Source organism: Halictus rubicundus, chromosome 5 (assembly GCF_050948215.1).
Source record: "Halictus rubicundus isolate RS-2024b chromosome 5, iyHalRubi1_principal, whole genome shotgun sequence".
Lineage (NCBI taxonomy): Eukaryota > Metazoa > Arthropoda > Insecta > Hymenoptera > Halictidae > Halictus > Halictus rubicundus.
In genome coordinates, this window is record NC_135153.1 from 11,110,069 (window position 1) to 11,129,777 (window position 19,709).

At 42.3% G+C, this 19,709-nt stretch overlaps 3 protein-coding genes across 7 annotated transcripts; all 3 read right to left on the reverse strand.

Annotated features, from left to right (window-relative positions):
- Window positions 1–30: 30 nt before the first annotated feature.
- On the reverse strand, window positions 31–11,867 carry LOC143354364 (acidic phospholipase A2 PA4). 2 transcript variants are annotated; one of them, XM_076788394.1, is made up of 5 exons: window positions 7,847–8,932; window positions 7,648–7,710; window positions 5,397–5,651; window positions 3,503–3,840; window positions 31–3,008 (listed from the first exon to the last, which is right to left on the reverse strand). In XM_076788394.1, exons 3-5 carry the CDS (start codon window positions 5,649–5,651, stop codon window positions 2,909–2,911), a joined length of 693 nt encoding a protein of 230 aa, XP_076644509.1. In that variant the 5' UTR covers window positions 7,648–7,710; window positions 7,847–8,932; the 3' UTR covers window positions 31–2,908. The 2 variants fall into 2 exon arrangements, with proteins under 2 accessions (XP_076644509.1, XP_076644508.1); XM_076788393.1 differs by lacking the exons at window positions 7,648–7,710; window positions 7,847–8,932 and adding an exon at window positions 11,716–11,867.
- A 351-nt stretch (window positions 11,868–12,218) lies between these two features.
- On the reverse strand, window positions 12,219–15,667 carry LOC143354362 (apolipoprotein D). Of its 2 annotated transcripts, none has more exons than XM_076788390.1 (5): window positions 15,519–15,667; window positions 14,295–14,414; window positions 14,081–14,207; window positions 13,699–13,794; window positions 12,219–12,899 (listed from the first exon to the last, which is right to left on the reverse strand). In XM_076788390.1, exons 1-5 carry the CDS (start codon window positions 15,522–15,524, stop codon window positions 12,430–12,432), a joined length of 819 nt encoding a protein of 272 aa, XP_076644505.1. In that variant the 5' UTR covers window positions 15,525–15,667; the 3' UTR covers window positions 12,219–12,429. The 2 variants fall into 2 exon arrangements, with proteins under 2 accessions (XP_076644505.1, XP_076644506.1); XM_076788391.1 differs by having other exon boundaries at window positions 15,515–15,661.
- On the reverse strand, window positions 15,546–19,164 carry Cdk1 (Cyclin-dependent kinase 1). Of its 3 annotated transcripts, none has more exons than XR_013082321.1 (5): window positions 18,907–19,164; window positions 18,082–18,377; window positions 17,484–17,803; window positions 15,928–17,405; window positions 15,546–15,672 (listed from the first exon to the last, which is right to left on the reverse strand). XR_013082321.1 is itself a non-coding variant. In XM_076788388.1 (4 exons), exons 1-4 carry the CDS (start codon window positions 18,941–18,943, stop codon window positions 17,156–17,158), a joined length of 903 nt encoding a protein of 300 aa, XP_076644503.1. In that variant the 5' UTR covers window positions 18,944–19,164; the 3' UTR covers window positions 15,653–17,155. The 3 variants fall into 3 exon arrangements, 1 of the variants encoding a protein (XP_076644503.1); XR_013082320.1 differs by having other exon boundaries at window positions 15,653–15,829; XM_076788388.1 differs by having other exon boundaries at window positions 15,653–17,405.
- Between the last annotated feature and the right edge of the window lie 545 nt (window positions 19,165–19,709).

Below are 19,709 nucleotides of genomic sequence, written 5' to 3' on the forward strand. Positions count from 1 at the left end.
AGACTACCTTCTAATTGAAAAAAATCTATCTTCTGCTGGGAGGTAGTCGTTTATTCTCACAATATCTGATCATTGCTTTGAAACAGTATAACTTCAATATTCGTTTTTATAATATCTCAACTTCGTTCCTCTTTAAACAGAAATATCATAGTTGCGCTATCGAAGCGTCTACGTATTACACTAATTGTAAGAGCGATAACGTAAATTTACGTATGTATAGTTTCACGTTTGTCGCTTAATTCGTACCGTTTATACAGTAACTGTCGTGTTATAATTATCATTAGGAAGAGTATCGCATTGTAATAAAAAGTACGTATAAATAATATGGTACAAGCAGTAGTATTACGTGCAAACGTAATGTTATAATAGTGGTACGTTGTAATAAACTAATGTATTCTAGTATTGTACATAACTGTGATTAAACAATCCTGTACTTATAAATATGCTTTCGTCTTGAATTCGTTGAACGCGCGGTAATGATCTCGGTAATCCTGGTTAGCTGTACAATACAATAAATATTCAAAAATATATTTTCACTGCACGTCTTGGCTTCGATATAGAATAATTAACGATTATTAGACTGTGAATCTCTATCGCATGAAAAACAGAATCTGGTGGAAACCTGATTTTTCGGAGCCAAAGGTTTCATTTTAAATACAACCTTCTACAATTGCGATCTCACGAGCATAGTCGCCAGATCAAGACTTGTTCCCCCATTCTAATTTCCCCTTCTACCGCGTTATTCCTCACGCTTCCGGTCACGTGCCGTGCATACTTCGGTGTTGGCAAAGAGAGAGGGTAACTTTTTCCCCTCAATTCGTGCTCCCTCCCCTCATCTGGCGACAATACTCACGCGTGCCGCGAATGTAGAAAGATTCACAGCCCGAACGATGACTATTATTCAAAGCTGGACAGAGATTTTTCTCTGGATCATCGAGATCGGTACCGCATCGTCGAAGATCGACCGAAGGTCGTTCAGGAAACAAAAATGTCGTCACTGAGGTATTTCGGAAAATTAAACTGTGACTCGGTAAATCGATTGCACGCTTTCCCGGCCGACCTTTTGGAGGTATCAGCGAATCGGAACAACACGGTGTGTAGGTGTCGCAACCTCGCTTTCCGGATATCTTTTCTGGTCGCATCGGTTATTTCGACTGGAGAGCCGTAAATACCGGACGGTTACTTAACACTCTACGAGTAAAACTGTAGCAAGTCTACGTCTGAATTATTCGAATCACAGTAGAGATTGTGCAGAGTTCGCCGCTATCGATTACTCTTGCGTACTGTAATTGGCAAACGTCGTTTTCATTCTCTTTCCCTCTTTCTCCTTCTACGAACTGTTTTAAATAAAGAAAAAAAAAATTGGGCGTACCCAATTATCTTGAACAGCATTCGAGAGCACCTAGGTCCTACGATGTTCGCTACCAGCTAATATACATTGCGTTACGGTATTGAAACGCTTTCAATCCAGTATGATCGGATGAAAACACCTTCGTTGCTATCAAAGATAGAAAATCGTAAACCTTGAGACATTCATTGGTACTTTATCAATTTATTAGATTGATGCACGAGCGATTTCGATGTTCCTTTGAAACCTTTTCGATTGTAATTATATCGTAATCTTTATGTATTGCGTAATTGTAATAAACGAAGTCCAACGGAAGACGCATTTCTCGAAAGTTTAACATCGTTTTAACATTCGGCAAAATCACGTGGTAAAACTTTTATAAAACTTTGGCTTTCATTCGTTGCTCCCTAAACTTGTAGATTACAGGACTAGATTTCACCGATGGAATCTTCGCGAAAAGAAGAAGTTAAGAAAGTGTTTGTATCGCTGGCACATCAATCTAACAAAGACTCTTAATCTAAGGGGGATCGTTGCAAATGCTTCCAGTCGATTATGCAATCGCATGCACATTTCGCGGAAGAGCAAAGGCGACGAGTGATATGCAAGAAACGCGAACCTTGTTGCAATAATATAGTTGAGATAAAGCCCTCGTTAACAACGTCGGAGGGCTTACCGCAATTATCTTCAACGCTAGAAGTACCGAGCAGTCCCGAAGGGACTCGTTTCGATTTATATATGTATATAAAATTCGCGAGGGTACATTTGCTGATATTTGTTGCAATTCTCATCGAATAAACGGATACTATTCCATTTCAACCGATAGCTCTAGCGTTAAAGTTGCGCACAATTAAAGAGTACAATTGAGCAGTAATAATTGTAAAATCGTGTTACCGACGACGCACGTCCGGTGCGATTTGCTACAACGATTCGATTAACTTCGTTCGGTTTTCGATAAAGCTAAAGACTTTTTGAATCGCTTCTGTTCGCTTTTGAACTGTTGGAAAATCATCGACAAATTGCTGATCGAGTTCCTTCGACACGGTTTGTCTGGAAAACCGTCGACGGAAAGACGCAAGAAGAGTGACCGAACGGACAGAGCCTGCACGCGGTCGACTTTTACGAACGCGTTTGCAAGCGTTTGCAACCGTTTGCAAGCGGTTGCAAGCGCAAGGCCGACATACCGACTGGCGCGTGAAATGAACGGACGGGACCGTTGTTAAATTTGCATAAATGTTTCCCGATTCCAGGTGTGTACCCCGTGTCGCCAACTAATTCCTACGGTCGCCCTCGAACCCGTTCGCGAATTCGAGGCCAGTTTTGTCGACTTTTGGTCGAACCTGGCACAAACAGAATTAGCATACCCGTACGGGAGGAGAACACGCGACCGGACGTTCTCTGATGGAAGTTCCGATTCGGAAATGAAATACAGATAGCGTGCAGGTAAAAAGACCGAATAGTTGAAGCGCGCGCGTGCACAATTGTTCCGCTCACTCAGACTCTGTTAACTGACACAGCTGTTCAAAGGCTGTCCGGTCCGGTCTTCTTGCGTTTTCGCAGTAGCTAGTTGATGTTTAGAGGCATTAGCGGAATGTACTTGTCGCTGGGTCGGAAATTGTACTGGGAGCATAATTGATTCGACACTGACTCGGCGTATCCGTTCCTGAAACAGATAGGAATGCGTTTACATCGATCGAACTCGAATGGAATTCTTTCAGCTATGTTACGAAAAGCTGTATGGACCCCAACGAAACCACCACCACCATCACCACCGTCAAACCGACACCAAAACCCCTGTGGAAATTCGACTTTAACGAGATTACAGTTTCACGTAGCTCCGCCGAGAAGATGACGCTGCTTCTGTTTCAGGGCTTCGCGCAGCACCTGCAGGAACGTCTTCAGGAACAGAACCTTTTTGGCATAATGGTCTCGCGGCACCGGCAACTCGAACTTTGCCGAGTGTTCCCACTCGAACGGGCAGCTGAAGGGATTCCCGTATCAATAATCGTTAACTATTGTCGGTAGAGCAATCTTTCGAAACGGCCGAATGCCGGTTTCGAATTTGTTCATTGTACGTTAATGAATTGTAATTGCCTGAAAGGTGCATCCGGGTCGAACGGAAGAAACGCGGGCCTGTTTCTTGGTGAGCGAGCTTACCTCTGCCATTGCGAGCATGGACGTCTCTCCTTGAAGCAGGTGACCTGTATTACGTTGAAGAAGAGAGCGCCTAGAGTGTTGGCTACCTCGGAGTTCAAGTTCTGCAGACACCTGCGGAACTTGGCGTCGCAGTCGCAGTGCGACCTGGTGAACGGCGAATTGTTGCAAATCCCGTGGATGCACTCGTTCGGTCCGAGCGTCGCTGGACACTGATCATGTTCTCTGCAACAGGCGTCCTCAGCCGCGTGGTGACCCAGCTCGTCGTACGAACTGGCCAAGGTACCCGGACCGCACCATTTTGTTCCTGGATAGATCAGTCCACCGCCTGCGGGTTGGTTCTGTCAACAATTTCTTTCGATTAATCTATCTTGTTAGCCTACTTATTTTTTCATAGTTTTTGCTCGTTTAACTAATCCTAAGTATTCATCTTATAGTATCCGATCGAGCCCCGGCATCGGGATCCTTCTTTTCGAACACGCCGAGCGCCGTGCTTCATTTGGGATATCGGTCGCAGAATCGAAAATTCCCATGCAGGACAAAGCAATCCGGGTTAGGGGTCACCCGAATACTAGGAAGAGGAGGAAGTGAGGAATGTGAGGAAGAGAGTAAGGTGTAGGAGGTCGTGGGAGTAATGCGTAAATTCATTCTCGTCCTGTCAGAAAAAAAAGAAAATTAAATTGTTCGAAGAACCAACGGTTAACACTAAACCCACCACGGCCGGTCAAATTGACCTTTCCAAACTTCTGTTTACAATTTCGTAGATACAACATGATCACATCGCTATTTATCTCGACGACTGTCCTTAAAGTATGTATACAATGTATTTTTCAGTATTTATTTCTCGTTTTATCCTTTTTTCTCTCCAAGAAACACATGTATCTTGTCCTACCTACCGCGGCCGATCAATTTCACCGCACGAGATAATATGGTATTTACTCTTCTAAACCTAAACAATCAGTATAAAAGAAAGACTATTCTCAATGTGGCATGGCCAACTCAAAATAGACGAGTTCCATGACAAATGCATCCAAACCGCAAAGGTGTACGACACAGTAGAATTTTGTAAATCGAGGAGAGAGCATCGCAGTATTTTTTACGTAATTGCAATCATATAAAAATAAATTTGTATCGTCATTTTATGGAAGTTGTTCATCTACTAATTCATTCAGCAACAAATTGACTATCATCCACGTTTAATGTATTAACAATAACTTTTTTTAAGGAAGGGTCATTTTGACCACGCACGGTAGGAACAGGTATACAAGAAGTGTCGGTAGGTTTAGTGTCAAAACCGTTACCGGCTTGATAGACGAGTAAACCCGAAACGTATGGCCACTGAACATGTTGCAAGTTTTAACAGGGCGCTCGAAGAGTTAAGACCGCATGCCTTTTTTAAAATTACTTTCGATTAATCGAGCACCCGATCACTCGATTGGGCGGTCCAATTCAATGTTCCGAACGAGCACGCGAAGAGAATCTGAAGAACGCAGTGCGGTGAAGCAAGCGAGTTACGGATCAAGTAATTTGCAAGAAAGGAACTCGATGCGGTGGGTTTGAGAGTCTCAATTGCAGGGTAACACGGTTGTTCGACTCCAATCGGAAGGACAGCGGTTGCGTCACAGCCAGATCAACTCGTTACGAGAGGTTGCGCGACGTAAAACGATCATAAAGATCGGCGATCAGCACCAGGGAGATCGACCGTCTTGTTCTCGGTTTAGAGTTCAAGAGCAGCCGGCGATGTAAGAGTAAGAGAGCGTGCGCGCGTCGTGAAACGCACGAAAACATTACGACGAAGGCAGAGGGAGGGATATACATTCGTGTTTCTGAAATGTTAATCGATTCCACGGAGGTGTCCGTCTCGACGATCTGGCTGCGAGCAAGGCCCCAGTTCTACCTTTCCCTTGTCCCAGGAGGCTTTGCAAGTTTCTTCAAGGTCGGCGACCAGGTTGTCGGACATTTGTCGAACTTTCTTGGGGTCGGTGTTGAGCACCATCTTCTGTATGACGCCGCGGTCGGTGTACAGGGCGCAGAACGGCGCGTCCGTTTTCAGCTCTACCATCTTGGACATCGCCATGTCCGCCACCAGAACGCTGCTCCCGGCTACGTGGCTCCAGAGCGCTGCCAGGAGCATCAAGGTTATCGCCAGCATCTGAAAATTCCAATCGCGCCATTAGTTGTGGAACTATTCGTAGAATTGTTCGTAGAATTCGTCGAAAACAGATTTCAAAATTTCACTGTGCGGTTCGCGTGGATTTTGACTTTCTGACGCGTGTTACACGAGCTCATTAGTCGTCTAAGAATCGAACTTTCATTATTGGCGAGCTCAAGCATCCTCGGAGAGTCTTGACTTTACTTTAGAGTTCAGAAGGCACTAATACGTTACTAATCGCGTTCGTTCCCATGACGATAACCGATTACATCCGCTCGGTTCATTTGTAATGGAAAGACCACGGGATTTTTTCTTCGAAGAAGAGTCTGCCGATGTCTCGAGATCGGAAGGACCATCGAGTCGATATTCTCAACGAGGACACTGGGTCAACGATTCGCAGATATTACACAATGTTTGAGTCCCATCGCGTGGACTCCACAAATATGCATCGACGTCGATGATATGTGCTTCACGCGGCTTAAACAAGCCGACACGATGCGTTTCACCGAGTCTGCCTATGTAGAAAAGTCAATTCAGATACCTCTGTACATATGCATGTATGTATGTATTCTGTCGATACCCCATTTCGTACCGGATATCTTGCAGTTGATCCGACGTTGTAAATAGAATTGTAAAAATAGGCCCGTGCAAGTTTAACACTAAAACCAGTCGAAATGACTGGTCCCTATGTTTCCATCAGAAATTTCTTGTATGAACATCTTTATTGAAGCACATGTTAGAATCAAATTGATCCGAGGTTTGAATACACCAGATGCATTTGTTACTCGGCAGTTTTAGTGTTAAACGTTGCCGCGACCCCACGAAGATCCAAGGGGACCTTCCCTTCCAGGACTACGGGAGGCCTAATGAGAACTGATTGCGTTACGTGACAGGACAGCACGACATTTTCTTTCTTAATCGATCGTTAATGCCATGCCAGTCCGTAGACAGATTGCCCCGCAGGAATTCCGGTCGCTTTATTAACGAGCTGGCTGGGGGGTAGGATCGATTAAAGCTCGTCGAACGATTCGTCGTACCTGTGCTCGATAAGTCGAAACATGAATCACGCTTTCAACGAAATGCTACGGCCGGATAAGTGGCTCCAAACTGCCCTTGAACCGAATTAAGCCTGCCGTTCGACAGCTTATCGGGGAAAAACGTTTCGCTGGTCCGGGATTAACCCTCATACGTTCCTCGTGTCAACTTGACACAGTTTTCCCGAAATAAGTTGCACATAGTGCCGCACATTGCTTTATTTTATGCGAAGGTTATGCAAAACCTAAGATGTAAATGTTAACTCATTAATTTGACTAAAAAAAAAAAATAACTGTTTACCTGGTTGTTTCATCGATCTTTCAGATTAAGTTCGTGAAATGAGGATGAGGGTTAAGAGTTTCAACCCTCTATTTCGAACGAGTGGATAGTTATTGTTATTATATAGATTAGCCCGCTCCAAATTCGGAAACAGTCTGATATACTATAGGAGTTTGCACGATTTTCTTTTTTTTTTGTCGGTTGGAAATTCTCGATGTAAAACTTTTTCAGCGACACGTCGCCATTCGTATTCGAATTTCTGCAGATTTTAGATCTTTTCGGAACTGATTTACGCGATCTGACGGACGATCCGTCAAATTTCGAAGGATGGGGTCTCGTCTCAAGGCGATCGAACGGTAGATATCGATCGCGTGCGGTCGTCCTCGCTGCGCGTGCCGGTAAGCATGTTTTAAGATGAATTTATGTAAGCGATATCAATGTCTCGACCGTACGATTCCGTTATTAGCATAATTTTTCATCACAGTCCTTCATTCCACGGACACCGAGCTGTTCCTCGCGCGGCCTTCTCAACATTTGAAAAACACACTCATTAACGCTTCGTATTTCCTACAATTCCATATTGTTGGTCTGTGTACGGGCAAGTCCGACGTCGCACGAACGATCGTTTTTATCGTAATTATCTGTCTGTTCCTCCGGTAGAGAAAAATATGAAAGCACTTACAGCTGGTTTAGCGAAATAAACGCAGACTAGAAGACCGTTCTATCCTGGACATCGCCAAACTCCCTGGAAACCAACGGATGTGAAGAAAAGCTCTGCAAACTATCGACAGTTTTATCGGGAAGATAAAGAGCCTCTCCGTAGAACCGAATCGCAAATTGATCACAAACGTTTTGAGAATAGTAGAACGAAGAGGACTTACGAACGATCGACGGAGATGCTCCGGATCCCCGAACCAATGACTCGGAGACGCGCGATCCGACTGATGCTCGCTCAACTTTTCCCGAGAAGCGTTCTCAAAGATCCGTTCAAGGTCGCTAGGAGATAAGAAACAAAGGCCGGAGGCTCCGCACCGGTTGTCCTTCCTCCGAGCCGGAGGAGTCGCGAATAACTCTCGATCAAGCTCGAGCAGATCTCAGGGAGACAAAAGTCTCCGCGACCTTGTGGACCGTGAATCTCGAGTCTCGAGAGTTTCAGTGAGATTTTCGCGCGACCTTCGGGAACGATCGACACCGATCACGATCGAAGCTAGTTTACAAGGAGACCCCTGTGTCGCCGAGTTTTCGAGCAGTTGCGCAACGCGAGCCGCGAGATGCAGAAAGGACGATCGAAAGGAACCGTTCTCTCACCGACTCGGCAAGGACGGGGCCCGCTGTATTTACTCGGCGAAGAAGTAGTCGACCATCTGGAGAAAAATAAGAGACATCGAAAGTCCTCGGGCTCGTTATCGGAGAACACGGATGACAATGAGAGATAAAGATCATTGTTTGGGTTGTCGACCCCAATGACCACGTTCCGCGCCATGAGCAACAGGTGACGGCGTAAGTGGAAACGAAATTCCACAGAATATCTACTAAAAGCGAACTAACCCAACGAATTGTATAACGCCATGAGAGCCTCGAATCTTTGGAAAAAGTCCCGAGGGAAGCTCACGACGAAAGAACGAGAGATACGAACACTGTGGTCGCCTCGGATCGATGAAAATTTAATCGAATTAACCCGATTAATGGCCGAGTGTCCCAGTTCGACGGGAGGGTTTGATCGTGAAAGCGCCGCGCGAAACACTCCGCGAAATTGAGAGATATTGCACAGATATCGAGAATCTGGGTCACGGGGCCTCGTTGACGAACTTGTCTCTTGAACCTGTGAACCACATTGACCGGACAGCTCTAACTAACCGTGGCGAATCAACACAGTGACTCTGACCCACCTCCTTCGCCGCGAGGGCCGGTCATCGCGAACCATTATCGCTCTGGTCTCTCCCTGCTCACGTCGGTTACTCTCATCGTTCAACACTAAACCTACCCTGGAGCATAAAAATTGGCTAATATCTTGTCTTATAAAAATAACAAGACTTAATTTATTTAGTGTACTCGAATAAAGAAATCTACCGAACCGATTCTCATGGAGAATCTCATTCTCACGGTTTTTATAATTTCGGTAATGTTAAAATAAAAATACCTGAAACTGGTCATTTGACCGGTTTAGCGTTAATATTAGGGGTACCGATAAGTAATCAATTATTTGCAAAGAGTTTGTTTTGCCTTTAGTTCTGTACCGATCGTTGAAGAGGCATATTCTAAAATGTATAATTTTTTTCCAACCCTGTAATAAAATGGCGGCGTCCGTACCTTCCGAGGATCATATTCGGCATTGCATACTTTTTCATTTTCATGCGGGATTTAATGCAACGGTAACAACAAAGAAAATTTGCGGATGTTTACGGAGATGTATTGAAGGTCAACAAGTGTCAACGTTGGTCCAGAAGGTTTGCTGCTGGTGATTATGATCTCCCTGACAGGCCTCGAAGTGGACGACCAGTGGAATTTGATAATGACATCCTAAAATCTCTAGTGGAAGCTGATCCAAAATTAAGTATACGAGAATTATCGAGAAGCCTTGGGTCCACATGGTCAACTATACAAAGGCACCTACACGAAATGGAAAAGGCATACAGGCAAGGAATATGAGTACCGCATCAATTATCTGAGACGAACAAGAATATTCGTCGATCAATTTGCACTTCATTGCTATCCAGATTTCGTTGAGATCTATTTCTTAGCAGAATCGTTACCGGAGATGAAAAATGGATTCTTTATGATAACATAAAGCGTTCCAAGCAATCGGTCTCTGCAAATCAAACCGCAATATCAACCCCTAAACCTAGCTTATCACTTAGAAAGGTGTTACTGTGCATTTGGTGGCATAATTCACTTTGAGTTGTTAAAATCTGGAGAAACAGTTACTGCTGAGTTGTGTTTCCAGCAATTACAACGGCTGTATTCAGAACTATTGAGAAAGAGGGCATCTTTAGCCCACAGAAAAGGTGTAATACCGCAAATTGACAATGCCCGGCCCCATACAGCGAAACTCACTCAGGAAAAAAATCAAAGAATTGCAATGGGAAGTTTTACCGCACCCTCGTACTCACCGGATATAACTTCCTCTGACTATCATCTTTTCAGATCTCTGGAGCATTATTTAAGAAATAAAACATTCACTTCTATAGGAGATGTAAGGAGGCACCTTGACTCATATTTTGCTTCACGAACCCTGGATTTCTATAAGAGGGTGATTCAAAATTTGCAGGAAAGATGGCAAACTGTCCTTGATAATGACGGAGATTATACAATAAATTAAGAAATGAGAACCTGAATTTATTACAAAGTTTGTTTAAGATTTCAAAATAATTGATTACTTATGGGTCACCCTAATACTGTGTTCACGCTTTACAAATATTCTGGAACGGTGACCAACGAACGTCTTACAGAACCGATCAACCGTGCGAGAGATAAGGCGATTAATTAACGCGCTCGCTCGGCAGTCACTTGGCTAACGTCCTCGCAATGTTTTGTTATGGTTTTTCGACCGATGTGGCAAGCAGAGCGAACTGGTCGAACTTGTACTTGTGCCTTGTTGGAGGTTTCAACGAGGATCGAGCAAACCGCACGCTGCTGCACGAAACACGACTTTTCAGCAAAGAATAACCAAGCACCGGGTGCAGCGAATCAATCGGGCAGAAAGCGATATCACGGGATGACTGCCGATTATCGAATGAACGGCGAGACGGGCGGAGATTGCCCGTTTTCACGTAAAGTTGCTCGTTAGAAAACGCCGATGCTGCCACACGTCGCTTAAAAATCGATCAAATTACCCTGAGTCAGACTCGTTCGGGACTCGCCGGCGGATTCGCGCGTCGACGGTGCACCAAAGAACGCTGCGCTCGTCTACGCTCTCGAGGACTATCGGGCGAGTAGAAGACGCGCGAGCCGCGATCCTAGATCGATTCGGAACCGGTCCGGGGAACGGACACCGAGCTGCCAGGGGGTTCGCCGCGCGAAAGACACCCGTGCCGATAGAATCACGCGAAGCTCACTGAGAGAAGAAGGAGAACGTGAAGTGGATGGATTCGCCAGCTGGTGGCACCCTCGGCAACACCCTCGCCACCAGCACCCTCGCGACTTCTGCGCACCCAACCCCCGACAACCGCAACGCGACTCGGGCTGCTGCAGTGCGCAACAACCATTCGCGAGTAGGCAACCACCTTCTTCCCTATGTTGTCCTGCGAACGTCTATCAGGCCGGCGACGATGCTTTCGATGCACGGGACAAGCTATTGGAAGGATCGGTGTCGATCGGAGTTATCGGGAAATGGTCTGAAAAATTGGACGAGTTAGTGTTCAGAACAGCTCGAAGCAGTCTTAATCAAATTCTTTTGAAAAAACAAAGAAGAAAGGTAGACGGACCATACCGTGCGAGAGCTTTCGTCTATACAGTATTCTCCTCATCGCGGAACAAGTTTGTGCTATTCAATATTCCGGAGGCTGCGCTCGTTCGTTTTCGGAGACATTCGCTCGCCGATTCTTCCCGTGTACGACCGTTCCAGGGAAATATGTTGCGACCGATGTATCCGTAAAGATACACATGCTCGGAATTCAACAACGTTTTCATGTTTCGCGGATGAATAGCTGAGACGTGGTATCGTTAGTCCATACTAACGTTTCCATAAACGATAAAGAACAACGGAGCACCGCGTCGTGTACCTTGATATGTAATTTGCTATTCGACTCACCTTCGATTCCTACTGGAAGCGAGCACGGATGTCCTAACAGGGGTTCGGGGAACGTCACAGGGTATGGATGTCGTCGGAAGGCTGGATTTGTCTCGTCGCAACGGTCGCTATCGGACTGATCGTTGAAACGTATCGTCAGGATACTAATATTCAGGGGCATAGATATATGAGTCGACGATCCAGATGCGTTGCATTGGGGAGATTCTGAATCACGTGATCTGCCGCATGTTTAGAACCGTAGAACGTACAACTCCCGGTTGTAAATAGATTAGATCAATTCAGGCGATACGCAACGCGTGCCGAACGACTTCTATCGTGAACGTCGCGTCCATATTTCTTTCTACATACTTTGCAGCGTGCTATGTCCCAGCCATTTGTCGGTAACGTTTTGACGAAAGTTAGATGGGAAAAGAAATTCTTCGGAAAACTTTTCAGCTGGGAAAATGTGATTGACGATCGGGGATCGTTGTTCCACAGGAGTAAAAAAATATAACGCACTCTAGTATGTTATAAAAGATTTTATTTCAAAACGACGAATGCTCTGCAACCTTTCTAGCATCTTGCAGATCGTAACCGAAGTTGCTACGCTCGTTACATTCGTTGTCGATGTCGCCGCGATTTCGATGCTCATAAGCTGTGGTCAAAAGATAGGAACGCGGTGAAACCCGTCAAGATCGGAGTAAAACTAAAAGATATCCCGCAGAGCCTAAACGTTTAAGGTATCCATTCGACTTCGTTGGTCTCGTAAGTACGGGTAATGGCTGCTCTGGTATTTTCCTCCGGTTTGCTTGTGCTCTTCTCCTCGCTTCCGGCCAACTTATGGTACACCTTGCTTCCCGTGCTGGCCACCCACTGCACACCGTCACCCAGTTTCTCGCCGGCTTTGCGAACCACGCTGCCCAAATTCTCCGCCGTGAAGGTGTTAGGGTCCACGTTGATGTCCAGAGTGTTGTTACCTTTAGGGCAGTCGGATTGCGAGATGATGCTCAGCTCGAACGGATCTACCCCGAAGTTCATCAACTGGTGCCGCAGCTTGTCCACGTAGCTCTTGTCCAGCTCTTTATGTCTCGAGAGCAGGCTCGCGCTCTGTCGATTTGCGAACGCTAACTTCTGGCACGTGAAAATGCCCGCATAATTTTCGTAGTCGGTGGCGAACACCACGTGAGATGCGCTTCCGGCCACGCCTACGAGAAAATTCATTTTCATAACCTTTAGAACCTTAATGGCCACTATGCATATTGGCCAGAGACGAACTTGGGAATTTTATGTAATACGATGATTGTGTTAATACAGAGTGTCCCGTTTAAATCGATTTTTTCGAACGTGGAGGCGTAAAGGACATACGAAGGTCAACTTTATTCTTTTAAACGGCAACATATATTTTTTTTACCGAATATTATTTATACCTTTTTGTATTACGAAATGCGTCTAGTAATACAATGTTTACACTGGCTCACGAAAGTACTCAAACGTCCTTTAAAACAGTATAACTTTTGTTAAATTGGACCAAACGACCTGACTGTTTTTAAGCAATTAGAAGAACTGGTTTACCGAATTAGCGCAAAAAAGATTTTGAAAAAATTTCAATTGCTAGGAATTATCAGAGCAAATGAAAAAGTCACTTTCCAAAACTTTTTTATTTGAGCCTGTAATGAAAATTTAAAATAAAGTTGACCTTCATATGTCCGCTACGCTTTCATCTACGAAATAACTGTTCACATCAAATTCTGTCTCCCTCGATACCATTCAATTTTTGTTTGAAAAGTTTTCCGGTATCAGAAATAATTTCAAAGATATTCGAGGGGATCGATTTAAACGGGCGACCCGGTATATGTATACACAAAGGGTTAATTTTCATCTTGTTTAGATCGCAGCGTAACCTACAGTTACTGAAAGTCATGTTTTTCTCAAGGGAGAAAAGAGATTCCAAGAAGCGGTTCTGCAATTTGTATCGGCGATAAAAGTTCAATTAGAAACGCTTACTCAGTGGAAAACGAACTTGCATCCGAGCTGCAACGGCTGGGTCCGGAACTGATAATTCGCCGGTGTAATGATACTGGTGCTTCAATGGCGTAAGACCTGCGCACAGAGACATCGTAACATTTTATTACGGATAATTCATCCCACTTGCCAGGTAGTTATCCTATTGACATGCTTTTATGAACACCGGTGGCACCCAACGTGCTCCTTTATTAACTGAAAGGCTTCCAGTGATATATGTATGTATATATACAATCGACCCACGACCGCGTCCTATCAACGAAAATCTTGTTCGTTTCGCGATAACTGTCGCCGGTCATTCTTGACGCTTTCTCGGGGACAAGGTTGCATTTTCAACTCCTGTAGATCTTTTCTTTGGTCTCACCAAGTATCGGGTGGTTCGAATGTTGCGAGATCGTGTACTCGCCCGGCTCTTCTCCGCGTGTGTAGTTGTAAGTGATGCACTTGCTGGCCGTGTCTGTCTTCTGAATCACGTACCACACGCCCAGGAACTAAAAATTACAAATATACTGCATTCGCGTGACATTTCTCTTTGGTTTCCCGGTTCGAACTGCAATGTTCAATGTTATTCGACTCACTCTACTCATTTGAAATCCCTGCAATGGCTGGACGAGCGGACAATCACCCAACTGGTAATTGTGGGCTCCGACAACAGCCAAGCATCCCACCGCCAATAAGAAACAAGATAACGTCTTCATCTGAAAATGAAACGCATTAGAGTTTCGTCCGTTCGTACGATAAGCGTCTCTATTAATAGAAATTTATGAGTATATCGACGAGTTGAAAAGGAAGATTTCTTTCTATTCTATTCCATCCGCACGATTACAACGTTAAAGAATTTGTTTAAAAAATTAGATGGCATTCGTCGTCGCAAAGCGATTACTTTCAAGCGATTCGAATGACCTCCTTCGCGTCCAACGCGATAAAGAAAAATGGGATTTTTAAAAAAAAAGCTTTATCTGTTGGAAATCCCAGCCTCGTTCCCGGAACTGATCCGTAAACGAACTAAATCACGTTCTATATTTATGAAACGCTACGATTACACTAGAATGTGCGCATTTTAATGCAAAATAAAAATTTTCTTCGTCGATTACAAGCATAAAAACCATATAGAAATTTCTCTTTATATTTGATAATTTTAATGAATTGAAAATAACACGTGGGCGTTCTTAAATCGTCTTAATTGATTTTACTGTTTTAAATTATATCCACCTATTTGTGTCATAATCCGAAATCTAGTTATAGCAGCGAGACGCGCGTCTTATTACCCTTTACAAAAAAGAAGATAAACTCTAGTGACCTCGGTTCTTTCGCTGCGAAGGCTCTTCCTTTTTCAAGACACGCGCAACTTGTACAGATTTACTATGATCGGTATGAGGACAATGTGCCATGCAATATACTAGTTGTGACAGCAATTAACATAACGGAAGCTGCGGACTCACATAAATATGTGGTATTGCGTCTTTATGTAACTGACTAACGGGTATCGGATTCTGGGGTTCAATGTCATCACTTTTAACGGGATTTTTCTGAGATCATTTTTTCGTACCCCGAACAATGAATATATCTATTCGGGTAAATTTGATAAAAACTGACTGTAAATCTCCTATGCCTCTAGTAATGAAATGTTTTACATAAATGTGATTTATGCTTGTTCAATCAGACATATTTATTAGACTTGTTCGATCATTTAAAACCTTTGTGAAAATTTAGTCGAATGAATTAATTGAGGCATATTGTTCTGTTCTGGTCTGTTCTGTTAAAGGGAAGTTTTATTAAAAAGCTGGAGAAAATGTACTTACGGTCATCTGGTGTTGTCAAACTCTGAACTGGTACTGTAAACACCGGACTGAAGGAGGATTTTATGAAACGTTCCCCACTCTGATCCAATTGCGAGACACGCACGCTTTCAATGGACTGGTACAGTGCCGAGCGAACACGTTATTCTTAAGGAATCTGAAATAATTGACTCATTTCTCCGGTTTACCTTTTGTATAAATTATTTTCTTGTGGCTTTAGTGACAATAGGAAGTCAGACAATCAGCTACTAAGGGATATGACCGTCACGGCATTTGACGAGGAACTTCCTTGTTATAAGAATTAATTAACTGATCTGTACAAAAATGGTACGAATTTGGTCTTCTACATTTCTATTATTAAAAGCTCAAGTAATATTAACATGCGTTACCATGTCGTATATTATGCAATTACCTGATGATGTTTAACTCGTAGAAAAATAAAATAAAAACTCGTGAAAAACTTGATGAAATATCAAGATTCGTTCGAACGCGTTTTCCCCACCAATTCAGGAAGAAAACTAAGAGGCGGGTACCAGTTCATTTTTCTACAGCGCTGCTCGACATGAGTCATCTTCCTCTATAAACGAATCAAGTTGCTTATTCTAAGAACCGCGGTAATACCGTGAAAGGTTTCATTTTCCTTTCGGTATTAATGTAACTTAATTAAAAACGAAATCCTGCTAGAAATATCGATTTCTGTTTTAAATCATTTCTGTATAGGAATCGTGAAAGAATAAATTAAAAAAGATATTACAAAAATTATTATACATACATTTATTTAAAAAAAGAAACGGGGAAAAAAGGTCATCTCCATCAATATATCTCGTTTCGCTAAGAACACGTTGTTTTCTTTAGAGTCTTAACAAATTTCATAAGTCTAGCAATTAGCTCTCTACAGTCGTTGCTTGTGACAGAAATTCGATCTCTGATTTCGCAATCAAACTGGAGAGAACTACAAAGCTAATTTACCGATGGTTTGTCATTGTATTCAAACTTTTGTTGTTTATTAGACTACAAAAATACAGAAGAAATTTTTCAAAGAGGGTGTGAAATTTTTAGCGATATATACACATTGCAATAACAAATATCTTTGATTAAATTACTAACCATACCATGTGTGTCGTGTAAAAACAAAATGTATTACATACTACGAATAGGCGAAATGTAATTCAGCCGTTTATTATATAATATAACGGCATTCAACGTACTAAATAGAATGTTAACTTAAATCGACGAATGATAAGTGTAAATAAGATGTGTTATAGTGAGTGTTAATAAATACACAATATTGTCGTATCGTTATATCAAACATTTTGTACGAAAATAGATTGTTCTCTGTGGCATCAAACTGTTATAGTACACTTGTTGCTCAATTCCCTATCATGACGGTTGTTGTTTTCTATGAAAATGTTTAACATCGTCGAAACAAAATCGCAATGCAATACAAAATAATTGTTTTTTTCATTAATTTCCCTGGCATTTGATGAGCGTAATCGTTAAACGGAAACTTAGAGACGTCCTTATGCCGGAATAAATTAGCTTGTCGAGATACCCTGAGACATATTCCCTACATAGCCACACATGATTAAAATGTTACATAATCTGAGCAATATGCACTCAACATTTGTGCACAGTTTTTTTTAACTTTCTGCCGGTGGCAATTTGGTTAAATCTAAATCATCGAAATAAGGATGTTTCAGAGCAGCTCGTGCAGATATTCTATGCACTGGATCATAAATAAGCATAGCTTGCAAGAGATCAAGCCCATCGTTATCTAATTCTTTCACTTGCGATTTTAGATTATTAGTTATCCAATTTGGAAATGTAGCCTTATAATCCGATAATTGAGTCACACCAGGCCATATTGCTTCCGTAGGTGTCATCAGTATACTACAACATAATTATTATTTAATCATTATTATTAATCATTAGAATATATTGCAAGAATAGATTATAAATATATTATACCGAAATATTCTGAACAGCTGATCGATTTCGCTATCTCCTTGGAACAGCGGCTTCTTTGTCGCCATTTCAGCAAATATGCAGCCTATGCTCCACATATCGATAGCACACGAATATCTGCTAGAACCAAGAAGTATTTCCGGTGCCCTGTACCATAAAGTGACCACCTCGTGCGTGTACACTCTAACTGGTATGCCAAATGCTCTCCCAAGACCAAAATCTGCTACTTTAATGACTCCAGCTTTGTCGATCAACAAATTCTGAGGCTTCAGATCACGGTGTAATATTCTACGTTTATGACAAAACAATATGGCACGTGTAATCTAAAATAAAATATGATCAGAATAAGCATTTTGACATACATTCCGATATCTACATTTCATTTCACATCTGGGCCCCAGGAAAATGAAAAATGAATTAAACTCAATATAATTTTTATGCCATTTGACTAAGAAGTCAATGGTTTGAAATAGAATGATTTTTAATATCAGAAAGAGTGAAAAATTTGATATAAACACATAAAGTATCATTCTTTAAAAAAAGTAGACTCGATACGCTCTTGATCAAGGCTCCAGATATGTATACTGTTATGCTCTCTCACCTGATATAAATAAGATTTAACCATTTTAGGCTCCAACAGTTTTCCACTACCTAAACTCTCCATGTACTTTTTCAAATCCATAGTGAGATATTCGAAAATAAGATACAACCTTGTCTCTTCCATTAGCACATCCATTAATCTCACAATATTAGAATGCGGTAATTCCTTAAGCAACGAAATTTCTCGAATCGCAGTTGATGGTATCCCTTCGTCATCGCTTTCCAAACGAATCTTCTTCATAGCAACAATTGCTCCTGTTTTCTTGTGTTTTCCCTTGTAAACTACTCCATAAGTTCCTATAAAAATCCTTCGCTGTACCATTTCTCATATTGCTTTACAACAAATAAAACCATTTCATGAGGAATACACATATACTTGTGAATCATTGTCTTATAAACCAAGAGAAGTCTAACAGCATCTACGTTTAAATACTTATCTTTCGACAATCTGAGTTAGCCGACATGGTCCTATAAAAATGTTTGTGACCCCAATAGTTCATAGCGAATTAACACATTGTACGCCGACCCCGCGTTAACGCTACTATCGCATCTTTCTTATGGTTTTGACGTATTTTTGCTTTTTGTTAGAATACATATGGGTACGTAATAAATGCAGACAAATATATAACAAAACGTACAACATCAACAAGCAACGTGGTCAACGTCATCCGAAAATTAATCGGCGTTCAATGTGTTAACAATAATCTATTGTATTTTGACAGAATAGCGATCAGTAACTATGACCATGACCAGTTTATAAAACTTGGTAATAGAAGAAAGATTAATTGGGAAACCATGACCTGCAGCGAAAGCATCGTCAAATCACCTTCACCAATTTTCTCGATCTTCACGAAGTTCTCCATGGCAAAGATACGATCGTAGAATCCAAGGCTGATTGATGTCCTATTCTAACCTGGGAAGCTCAAATATATTCCGTAACTGGTTGAATATCAAAGGCGTTGTACGAGCTTTATAACGAACCTCCGCGTAACTATCAAATTCAAATGTCGGTACGCCATATTGGTAAACACGTTTCAAACTCTGCGTTCGGACGATGTCGTAATAAGTCGGGCATTTCTCGACCAATCAAAAGTGTTGTTACTATGACTACGAGTACACCGAGGCGACCTCGGAGATGCAGGTGTTTCCCATAAGACCGTTGAGCCCGCCTTTTTCTTCCCTCGAATTGTTTAAATTGTACGCTTGATAAAAAATCATACTTTTACACGATAAACGTGTTCGTGTATAGAGCTGACTCGATAGTAAAATGAATAAACGCGTGGAAATTCGTTTTAATAAGTTTATTCATAAACTTTAATATATAAAGAACGTACGTGATGCTCGCGAGGAATGTACAGAAAGAATGAATGATGAAAAATAAAAATAATAAAAATGAAAATTAAATTTGTTGCTTATCTTTTATTTCCCGCGACAATACCAAACAAGAAAAGAGAAGGGGAAAGCAAGATGGTCGCCATTAGGGTGCATCCTCATGTGCAACCAACCTTCGAGGCGCCCGAAGTGCAGGGTTGGCACGCGGGGAATATGACGCGTCGCTGAGACGCCACATATATTACAAGATTTTCTCGATATCTATTTCGAAAAAGAGAAAAAGAAAAGTCATTTCTG

What these genes read in the sequence shown, in the direction of transcription:
- LOC143354364 (XM_076788393.1), bottom strand. Translation starts at nt 5,651, where the DNA reads ATGCTGGCGATAACCTTGATGCTCCTGGCAGCGCTCTGGAGCCACGTA. An exon ending in CCTCCTGGGACAAGGGAAAG is followed by an intron (nt 3,841 to 5,396) that starts GTAGAACTGGGG and finishes AATTGTTGACAG; the next exon opens with AACCAACCCGCAGGCGGTGG. An exon ending in CCATGCTCGCAATGGCAGAG is followed by an intron (nt 3,009 to 3,502) that starts GTAAGCTCGCTC and finishes TATCTGTTTCAG; the next exon opens with GAACGGATACGCCGAGTCAG.
- LOC143354362 (XM_076788390.1), bottom strand. An exon ending in TTCGAACCACCCGATACTTG is followed by an intron (nt 13,795 to 14,080) that starts GTGAGACCAAAG and finishes CTCTGTGCGCAG; the next exon opens with GTCTTACGCCATTGAAGCAC. An exon ending in GCAAGTTCGTTTTCCACTGA is followed by an intron (nt 12,900 to 13,698) that starts GTAAGCGTTTCT and finishes ATTTTCTCGTAG; the next exon opens with GCGTGGCCGGAAGCGCATCT.
- Cdk1 (XM_076788388.1), bottom strand. Translation starts at nt 18,943, where the DNA reads ATGGAGAACTTCGTGAAGATCGAGAAAATTGGTGAAG. An exon ending in GATCGAGAAAATTGGTGAAG is followed by an intron (nt 18,378 to 18,906) that starts GTGATTTGACGA and finishes GGATTTTTATAG; the next exon opens with GAACTTATGGAGTAGTTTAC. An exon ending in TTAAATCTTATTTATATCAG is followed by an intron (nt 17,804 to 18,081) that starts GTGAGAGAGCAT and finishes ATTTTATTTTAG; the next exon opens with ATTACACGTGCCATATTGTT.